Raw genomic sequence first — 10,951 nt, forward strand, 5'->3', positions numbered from 1 at the left:
TTATAAAAGTAGGCGGGGGTACGACCGCGGTTTATTCAATTGAACTCCAAATTCGAACTGACTTAGTCTAAGCTCCGCTCTGCGCTCCAAAGCGCAGCGGAGACTTCATGGCGGGAGCTAGGAACAGCGCAGGAGAGCGGGAGCGCGAGAGAGCGGGAGAGCGGTAGCAGCTGGTGCAGCTGGTGCAGCTGGTGCAGCTGGATAGCGGGGCCAGTCCAGATTCGCCGGACAGTGGGCCTGAACATTCCGCCCCCCTTGCAATCGCTAGCGTTGCAAAAATAATAACGGAGACGGAACTTCGGCCAGCCGCCTACGCCTCAAACCTGCGTACAGGCGCCGGAGACGATCCACCCGAACACCGTCTTCTGGGCTACCGGCAGTCCCTCGTCGATCATGTGAAAGCCCGGCTTTATCACCTTCGGGTAGACGTCTGCGCCCAGGATCAATGAGATCGTGGCTGGCCGGTGGAAAACCTCATCCGCGAGCGGTAGCTCCTTAAATTTGTGGACGACGCTCTCACTGAGCGCACGGATGGGAGTGCGGATGCGCACGTTCGGCTCGATCTTGAGGACCACCTCCAGCTTGATGGCCTCGTCGACCTTCGAACGAATCGTCGCCGTGCATATGCTCTCGTCGCCCACGTTTGTTGTCGGCAAACGCAACGCGGCGGCCAGGGATGCATCAATGGAGCTTGTCGGGGTGCACGGATCGATGAGTGCGGCGGTGTCGAACTTCTTCTCTCCGGTCTCGACGATCACCACAGCAGTCAGGAGGACATTAACGCTATGCCGCTGGAGAAGTGCGGCGAGCGACGGAGCTGGTGTCGAGGATGCTGAGCGCGGTGGAGGAGCAGGCGTTTGGCGAGTTGGCGGATCTTGCCGGCGCGAACGCTGCGGAGAAGCGGGCTGTTGCTTGGAGCGGGACTTTTGCTTGGAGCCCACACTGGTCCAAATGCCAAAAATTTTGGCAGAAATTCAAATTTTTTTTTTAAGAGTTTTGCAAAAATAATATTTTATTGCAATAGAATATTAACTAGGGCAGTTAAAAAGCATAGTCGTATTGTTGAAATCGAAGCACTGCAAATTTGTGCAGCCCTGGAAGTCAGCTGATCATTTACCACAAACTTTGATTGTGAATGCTTTGCAAATAAGAGCACATTTGAAACTGGTGTATTTTGTGTTATTCCTCGAATATTTAATCAAATTAAAATGGAAAACGAAGTTGAAGGTATTTATAATATAATTGTTATCACGCAATACTTGTTTTATGTGGTGTGTCTTTGTTTATATGTGTTTTTATAAAGTGATGTTTTTAGCGATTCTAACCTCAAACTTGTTGTGTTTCGTGGAATAAAAGTATGTTGGATTGTCGTGGATTGTCGTAACTATTAACACCATGTGGTTCTTCAATATGTATATAATACGAGGATATTAATCTTATTGACCCGTTTTTGCCCGTTTTCCTGAAAATTGACTTTTTCCAGACAACATTGACATGAGTCACGCTGAAATGCTTGAATTTTGGCTAGCAAATAATCGGCAAACCGAAGGCCTCGCTAATTTTGTGCTGCAGCAAAGTCACAGGAAGCTTAACCAAATCATGGAGGAGTCAATTCGAAAGAAAATTAAGAACTTTGTTGCTTATGTAAATTTTCATTTAAACAAATGTAATCGAATGGTTACAAGATTTAAAACGAAACATCAAAGTTGGCTTTCATCACGTATGCAACTACAATTAAAAGCATGTAACTTTGTTGATGAATCCGCCAAAACTGTTGGACGTCCACGGTTATGCTACGACGATGGTAGTTCTCGCTTAAAGCGCAAATTAGCAGCAGAGGTTTCGGCAGACAATGGCAATAATGCAAATCTTCTTGTCCATGCTGCAGCGGTCGCTGCAAAGAAGGCGCATTTAAAAAACGTGGAAGAAGAAAAAAAGGAAGCTAAACGTGTACCTTATACTCCAGAAGAAGCCTTAGATTTTCTAATAGAAAACAGCTTTACTAAAAGACAATATATGAACATAAGACAACATAGCAAAAACCGGAATTGCGACATTTATCCGAGCTACAATAAAGTGATTGCAGCAAAAGAAAAATGTAGACCTAAAGGAATATGTATTACAGAGTCAGTCGCGTCTGTTCCTTTACAAAACTTGTTGAAGCACATAGTCGAACGCATAATGTTGTTACAAAGCGAAGTGCTTAATATATATGCTGATATTTCTGAAATGAAACTAATTGCTAGTTATGGATTTGACGGTTCGACTGGGCAAAGTCTCTATAAACAAAATTTCGTATTGGATGCATCTGACACGTTGGATCAGTCTTTGTTTGTAACAACCCTAATCCCGCTAAAATTAGTTGATTCGATAGGTCGAGTTATTTGGATGAACCGCTCTCCGCAGTCTGTGCGATTTTGCAGGCCTCTTAAAATTGAGTTCGTTAAAGAAACAAAGACTCATATATTAAAAGAGAAAGCAAACTTGGACTTGGAAATTCAAAATTTATTGCCGATGGTATATGAAGATGCGAACAAACAAAGCTATACCATAAGTTTTGAGCTGAAAATGACTTTAATTGACGGAAAAGTCCTGAATATCTTAACTGGAACTAATTCAACCCAGTCTTGCCCAATCTGTGGAGCTAAGCCTATGCAATTTATGACAATAACTGATCTGGAGTCGGATAACTTTATTCCAAAAAGCCCACAAGCGCTAGAATACGGAGTAAGTCCTCTACACGCGTGGATTCGGTTTTTCGAATTTGTTCTTAAAATTGGATATAGGATTGGTATCAATAAATGGCAAGTACGTGGCCCTGAAGACAAAGAAAAAATGTCTGCGCGGAAAGTGGAAATTCAAGGCAAATTATGGGCGGTTCTTGGACTTCATGTCGATAAGCCCAAGGCAAACGGAAGCGGCAGTACAAACGATGGGAACACAGCAAGAAAAGCATTTTTGAATACCGACACATTTGCGTCAATACTTGGCTTCGACCCGGAGGTTTTAAGAGACTTCTATATTATATTAATCACCATTTCATGCAACTTCGAAATTGATGTTCAAAAATTTAAAAATTTCTGTAAAAAAGCTGGCTCTTTATACATGGAAAAGTATCCTTGGTACCCAATGTCAGCTACGGTACATAAAGTACTTGCTCATGGTGCTCAGATCATAGCCGCATCCTCCCTTCCACTTGGTTGCCTAGCTGAAAATGCATCGGAAGCCCGAAATAAGTTTTATAAAAAAGATAGACGTTCACATGCAAGACAAAATAGTCGTATAAATACCATGACAGACGTTTTTTGCCGAGCGCTAGATTCATCGGATCCCCTGGTTTCCAGCATTTATATTCAACAAAGGCTGTTGCAAAATAAAAAACACACTTATCCAGCAGAAGTTCTTGAGCTTTTAAGAGCTCCAAATGTAAATTTCCTATTTAATAATGTCAATGCAGATGATGACGATAAGGAAGATGACTTGGACACATCTGAATGTATCGATATATATTCTTTCGATTTAGATGTGGAAAATGATTAACAAAATAATAAAAAAAAAATCATATTAAAAAATGCCTTACTAAAAGAAATAACATATATGTATATTAATTGATGTTTTACATATTTTTTTTTTGGGAAGCTAAATATTTTTGGGGGTGGGAGTCTGGTGGGAGAGTGGTAAGGGGTGGGAGAAATGAATTGTCAGATTGTTTATTCAAAAAGTTATATATACGTTCAAGTTTTGTTGGACAATGTACCGGATTTAAATATACTCGAATTTATAGTTTTCAAGGACATTAACTTATATGGGGCGGCGTAGAGGGCGTGGTCCAATCGGACTAAACTTTTTCTCAGGCTTAACATATACTATGACAATATTGCCTACCAAGTTTCAGGTCTGTAACTCCTTTTTTCGAATTTCTGCCAAAATTTTTGGCATTTGGACCAGTGTGGAGCCGGACTTTTTCCGGGAACCAAGGTCATGCATGTGCAGCAGCGTGTGATGATCCCGGTTGCACGTTCTGCACCGGTCACCGCTACGACAGCTCCCAGTGGAGTGCTCGTGTGCGAGACAGTTCGCGCAGTACTTGTTAATAAGCACTGCCCGCAGCCGCTTCTCTGCGCTCAGCTTTAGGAACCTCTGACACTTCCGAAGAGGATGGATTCCGCGGCAGACTCGGCATCGGTAGGACTGAGTACCTCGAGTGCGTCTGCTATCCAGAGCCTGAGCGCTACGTGGACGGGGAGCCATTTTCCTGTTTAGAGTGTGGATAAGGAAAAAAAAACAAACAGGGCTGATTAACACTGACGTGGATAATGGCTACGGACTAAGGTGTATAAGAAACGCGGCTCGTTACGAGGTAGTTTTGGGCGGCTCTCTTGGAAGAAGAACCACCTTGGTCACTGGACGTTTGACAATGCCGCGTGTCGTACGAATGTCGACTACGCGGACATTACCATCGGCTCCCGGAAAAACGGAGTCTATTCTTCCGAGTCGCCACTCATTTGAGGGCAAATTGTCATCCTTAATGACGACCAGATCGCCAACACGCAGATTTTCTGTGGGGACTTGCCACTTGTTGCGCTTGTGGAGCTCCTTAAGGTACTCATCCTTCCATCGAGTGCGGAATTGTTGATGGAGAGACTTTAAGTGCTGCCACCGGTTCAGAATGGACTTGGATTCGCCCTTTACTTCAGGTTCCAGGTATGGATAGAAGAGGTCCACCAACAAGAAAGTGCCCTGGTGTCAACGCTAAGAGATCAGTTGGATCCTCGGACATGGGAGATAGCGGTCTGGAATTCAGACAAGCTTCGATTCTCGCTAGGAGGGTGGACAGCTCTTCAAAGGTGTACTTCCGCGTAGCGGTGGACTTGTAAAACAAGGTCTTTAAACTCTTGACACCAGCTTTCCATAGGCCTCCCATATGGGGTGCCCCAGGAGGAATGAATTGCCAGGTGAGCTGCTGATGACTATACGCATCGGTCACAGACTCCTTAACGGCTTGCAGGAAGTCTCGGGAAAGCACGGTGAAAACGCCGACGAAGGTCTTTCCGTTGTCGGACTGGACTTGGCGAGGACACCCTCTTCTACATACGAAACGAGCAAAAGCGGCAAGAAACTTTTCAGTCGTTAAGTCGGATGTAGGCTCTAGATGGATGGCCTTTGTAGAAAAACAAACGAAAACCAACACATACCCTTTCGTAATGAGACAAGCTCTTCCGGTATAATTTTTTATGTCAAACGGGCCGGCGTAGTCCATCCCTGTGTACGTGAACGGGCGGGAAAAGGACACTCGCTCTTTCGGAAAACTTCCCATCATCTGGACTTGCAATCTCTTTTTGTGGATAACGCAGACCTTGCAGGAGTTAACCACTGCCTTCACCAAGTTCTTTATTCTCGGAACCCAGTATCTGGACCGAGTGAGACGTACCACTAACTGGTTGCCACCATGCAACGTAATGAGATGCGTGAATTTGACCAGAAGCCGCGAGAGTGCACATTCGTACGGCAGGATTATCGGATGTCGTTCATCATACCGCAAACTGTCGGAGGCCGTTACGCGGCCGCATGCCCTGATTACCCCTTTCTTATCTAGAAAGGGGTTCAGGGAGAGAATCGAACTCGCCGCGGGCACAGGACGTTTCTGACTCAAGCAGCGGTATTCTTCAGGAAAATACCTGCGCTGAGTGCAAATTGTCATGAGCTCTTCCGCGGCGGCAAGGTCCTGGGCCTCTAGACGGACCCCGGAAGGCGGTGATTGTCTTCGACATCGTTGGACAAATCGATGGACATACGCGAGGACCCGCAAAGCTCTATCTAACTTGGAAAAGCGATCTAGGAAATCTTCTGACGGCATAGACGCCACATGGACTTTAACGGCACGCTTTTCGATCTCAGTCACCGGCAGGTCGGTTCCCTGGCTGGGCCAATGATCGCGTGGACGTTGCAGCCAAGTGGGTCCATGCCACCAAAGCGGGTTATCCACCAGCTCTTGAAGGGGAACTCCTCGACTAGCCAAATCAGCTGGATTATGTTCGGATTGAACGTGAGACCAATTGGCCGCCTCAGTGGACTCGGTGATCTTCGTCACCCTGTTGGCAACGAACGTAGTCCAATGGCACGCTGGTTTTGCTAACCATGCTAGCACAATCGTGGAATCGGTCCAACAATGGAATTTTGAGGTCAGCCTCGGCATGTTTGGAAGAATGGCTTCGGCCATCTCGGACAAAAGGAGAGCCCCACATAACTCCAGCCTGGGAAGGGACACCGTTTTGACTGGCGCCACACGCGTCTTGGCCGTGAGCAAGTGCACCATCGTCTTATGGCCCACTTCTACGCGCACATAGATCGCAGCACCGTATGCCTTTTGCGAGGCGTCACAGAATCCGTGATGCTCTACGCGGAACTCTGGACGGAAGGAAACCCATCTGGGTATTCTGACCTGGTCTAGGACCGAATAGCTCTGGAGAAAGCTGTTCCACCTTTGGCACAGCTCAATTGGAAGTTTATCGTCCCAGCCTAGATCCTGAAGCCAAATCTCTTGCATAAAGATTTTGGCACACACAACAAATGGAGCGAGCCAGCCTGCTGGATCAAATAGCTTGGCAATTTGGGAAAGGACTTGTCGTTTCGTGTGGGAGATTTCCGTTGCTAAATCTGGTGGGACGAAAAAGAACTCATCGGACGTCGCCTTCCATCGTACGCCGAGAGTTTTGGCTGTGCTTTCAGTGTCGATCTCGAGGAAGTCGGCTGTCAGAAGATGATCGCTTTGGATATGAGCTAATATTTCTTTGTTGTTGGAGGTCCATTTTCTCAGTGGAAACCCCGCGGAATCTAGAGCACTTTGTAGCTCGCGAACAATGGACTTAGCGTCCTCGGCGGAGTCAGCTCCCGAAAGGACATCGTCTACATACATATTATTTCGAATGACATTGCTCGCTCTTGGATGGCTGAGCTGCACGTCAGTTGCCAACTGTTGCAGGACTCGAATGGCCAGGAATGGCGCGCAATTGACTCCAAAAGTTACCGTCTGTAATTCGAAATCTCGAATGTGCCCCTCGCTATTGCGGAATAAAATGCGTTGGAACGGGGAATGCTTCGGATCTACCCATATCTGCCGATACATTTTCTCGATATCGGCACTGTAGACGTATCGGAAATATCGCCATTTCAGGATCTGGATAGTTAGATCGGACTGTAAGACTGGGCCAGCATGAAGGATATCATTTACGCTGACCCCATTCTCTGAATGGCTGGAGGCATTGAAAACCACACGTAACTTAGTGGTTGTACTTTCCGGCTTAAGCACGGCATGATGCGGAAGGTAATAACTGGCAGAATTATGGGTAGGACGGACCTCTTTCATGTGATTGAGGTCGAGATACTCTTGAATCACGGAGTCGTATTTGGCTTTCAGCTGACAGTCCCTCTTCAGGCGTTGCTCGGTTCTTAGGAACTGCGACAACGCGGAGGATCTGGAGTGACCGAGGGCGGATTTTACGTTCTGAGGATCACGAAACGGAAGACTTACGACATACCTGCCGTTATCGTCTCTCGTAGTCGTTCGGAGAAAATTTTCCTCACAAGCCAAATCGGAAGATTTTGTCACTTTTACTGGCAGATCCTCCACCTCCCAAAATTTGGTGAGAAGCCTATCCAGGGACGTGTCAACTGTATGGGAGATTCGTGTGGAAAAAACGGAAATCTGATTTTCCCTTGGAGCAGGAACGGGTCCTGTTAGGATCCACCCGAAAATGGTTTCTTGCCCGAGGAGAGAGCCACAAATATTCGGCCGGGTGCCGCTTAGGAGAATGGATGGCAGTATGTCGGCCCCGACCAGAATATCTATCTGTGCACTCTCGTAGAACTTTGGATCCGCTAGTGACAGTTCGGGAAGATCCCGTAGAAACTGTTGCGGAATCGGACAAGATGGAAGGTTTCCAGCTAATTGAGGAAGAACATAGGCCGTCGTGTTTATTTGCAAGCCAGGCCTGGTCGGAGAACGGATGGTAAACTGACAGAGCTTTTTGGATTCAGCGGATACTGTCTGGTTTAAGCCTGATACTTGGGCTCGGATTACCTGGTGAGGCAACTTAATCAGTTTGAAAAGCCGCTCAGAAATAAAGGTTGCCTCTGATCCTGAATCTATCAAGGCGCGAGCTTTAAAATTTGACCCCAGGTGACATATGTCAATTATGGCGGTGCCCAGCAAGACGGATCTATACCCCGTCGCGAAGTAATTTTGGACTGTAGCGTCCGTGGACCGGGAAGCGGTGGCAACTGGTGTACTTGGTCTTGATCTGGGTCTTGGGGCGGGATTCGAAGGCGATTGGGAGGAGTTGCCTCTATGTAGTAAGGTGTGATGGCGGCCGCGGCACGTAAAGCAACTATGAGTGCTCTCACAATCACGCAGCTGATGCCCTCGTGCGAAGCAGTTTAGACACAGCTGCTTCCTCTTTATGTATGTCGAACGCTCGTCGACCGTCATCTGGAGGAACCGTGCACATGTGCGGACAGGATGGTTTTCCTTCTTACAAAGGTCACATCCTTTTGGCTTGGGTGCTACCCTTGTCTCGTAAGAATTTATTCTTCGAGGCGCTGCAGTGGGGGCGGATGTTTTTGGCAGAGATTGACTCGAGCCCGACGGCCGTACGTCGTCTATGGCTTCTAACGTCCGGTGACGCTCCGTAAGGAAGGCGTTCAGTTCCTGCCACGTCGGAATCTCTGCCTTGTTGTGCAGGGACTGTTCCCACAAGGATAGCGTGAGCTTAGGAAGTTTGGAGGAGCACATGTACACTAGGAGGCAATCCCAATTTTTTGTTTCAATTCCGGACATTTCTAAAGCCGTAAGGCAACCCTGGATGGTACGTTGAAGTTCACGGATAGCTGACCCAGATTCCTGATTAACGGACTGCACATTGAAAAGTATTTTCAATTGGCTATTTACTAACAACCGCTTGTTTTCGAAACGCTCAGTTAGGTTAGCCCAAGCTGAGCGAAAACCGTCGTTAGTAAGGGGGGAGTTCGACACTATCGTGTGTGCATCGCCGCTTGTTTTGGCATTTAGGTGAAACAATTTTTCGACTGGCGTCAGCCTTGGATTATTTATATAAATGGCCGTAAACAGATCCCTAAAGGTCGGCCACCGCAGATAATCTCCGGTGAAAACCTCTGTATCGCACGGAGGCAGCCGACATCCAGAGGAAATATAATTCTGGGTAGGAACAGCTTGAACTTGGGGAGCCTGGGCTATCATATCCGCGATCTGAGACCCACATCTCTCATAAACGGAATAGCAGTAGCCGTATTTAGCCTTGAGAACTGGCAAGCTATCAGCTGCACTGTCTCCGGCTGCTGCTATGCACCCGGTGCATTCATCGTATTCTGCCTTGATGCGGTCCCATAACGCGCGTATTTCTTCGCGGCGGATGTTCAGCATGGACAGAGTAGGAGGGATCGGCGAAGGAGTGTTTGCTCTGGATTCAAACTCACTCAGCCGATCTGAGACCTCAGTAAATTTGTTGAGAGCGATTTGGGGAGGTGTTAGTGCCATTTTGACGTTTGCACGGGTGGCCCTTTTTCGGGGCGACGAGGTCTTGGCGGTTAGTTCGGGTGTGGGCGGATCTACGGATATGCCTGGGACTACGGCAGGTGGAATAGACAACTTGTTGTTATCACTTCCAACGGACATTTAAGGGAAATGACCTTTTTTCTTTTTTTTGTTTTGGATCAGAATCTGCTCGCCTTTATTTATGTCTGATAAATAGGAAACCTGGCCCACTTTTGGAACAGTGGAACGAGGTGTCGACAAAAAAGGTAGTGGATCGGAGAAATAGAAATTGGAAGCAAGTACCGACTTGGTTACTTTGCGGAATTAAACCCAATGATACGGATTAGGAACGGTGAGAAAGGAGTTCGAATATCACCCGTTGAGAAGTAATACTATATTATTTACCCCTTTTGGTATATGTATTTTGGTTGGTATCAAGTTTGGTATATTTTTGCTGGTATTTTTGCGTTTGGATAAATTGAGGGGAAAAATACCAACTATGTGTTAATATATAGTCCCCGGTGGAGTACTTGTATTATTTCGCCTTTATTTAAACTTCTGAATGAAGAAAAAATACCAAATTATGCAAATAAGTTGTTGGCCGGAGGATGCGATCAGTGATTATTTAATTGCTTTAATTTGATTTAATATTCCCAGGGAAAAATACTAAAAATATACCAAAAAAATTGGTGGACGGAGGCTGCTATGCATGCAGTGGAGTGCTGGTATTTTTCGCGTTTAAGTAAAATAAATTTTACGGAGTAAATACCAAATACCGAAAAAAATACTAAAAAAGTTGGATGGTAAATAAAACACAATGACCAAAAAATTTTCACGTCGGTTGGTGTAATTTTTTATTTTATTATTTTTTACCGGATGGCCGACGGAAAATTTTAATTAGTCGGAACGGGATGGTGGAGTTAAAAATTATATGTGACTGTATGTAGATATGTGTATATATGTAGATATTTATACGTATGTAGATATTTGTATGGATGTAGATATTTGTATGGATGTAGATATTTGTATATATGTAGATATTTGTATGGATGTAGATATTTGTATATATGTAATTTTCGCCGGTTTTAAATTTATTAAATAATTATTACCGGCGGGGTATGTGTTGTTATGGAAATTTTCGATTTATTGTGTGTGGACTGTATTTGGAAAAACGAAAAAATATGTGCAAGTATTTTAGCGGCTGCGGATATACAGTGAGAAAAATCTTGAAAAGTTTTGGGGGCCTGAATTGGCAGAACACTAGAAATTAAATAATTCTCACTGTATGCTTGGCTTATATTTGCACAATATTTTTTCAAAGCTTGGAATATTTTTTCTCGATTTTATACAAGTGTATGTATGTATGGATGAGCGGCCAAATGCAATTAAAAAAGGAGTCGG

The 10,951-nt window shown here is 45.5% G+C and overlaps 1 protein-coding gene across 2 annotated transcripts; it reads left to right on the forward strand.

The window, feature by feature from the left end:
* The first annotated feature begins 965 nt into the window (after window positions 1-965).
* Window positions 966-3,577, forward strand: LOC119562492. Of its 2 annotated transcripts, XM_037875698.1 has the most exons (3): window positions 966-1,227; window positions 1,484-3,120; window positions 3,503-3,577. In XM_037875698.1, the coding sequence occupies exons 1-3, from the start codon at window positions 1,209-1,211 to the stop codon at window positions 3,521-3,523; spliced, it is 1,677 nt and encodes a 558-aa protein (XP_037731626.1). In that variant the 5' UTR covers window positions 966-1,208; the 3' UTR covers window positions 3,524-3,577. The 2 variants fall into 2 exon arrangements, with proteins under 2 accessions (XP_037731626.1, XP_037731624.1); XM_037875696.1 differs by having other exon boundaries at window positions 1,484-3,540.
* Window positions 3,578-10,951: the final 7,374 nt, after the last annotated feature.

Source organism: Drosophila subpulchrella, unplaced genomic scaffold, assembly GCF_014743375.2.
Source record: "Drosophila subpulchrella strain 33 F10 #4 breed RU33 unplaced genomic scaffold, RU_Dsub_v1.1 Primary Assembly Seq52, whole genome shotgun sequence".
Taxonomy (NCBI): domain Eukaryota; kingdom Metazoa; phylum Arthropoda; class Insecta; order Diptera; family Drosophilidae; genus Drosophila; species Drosophila subpulchrella.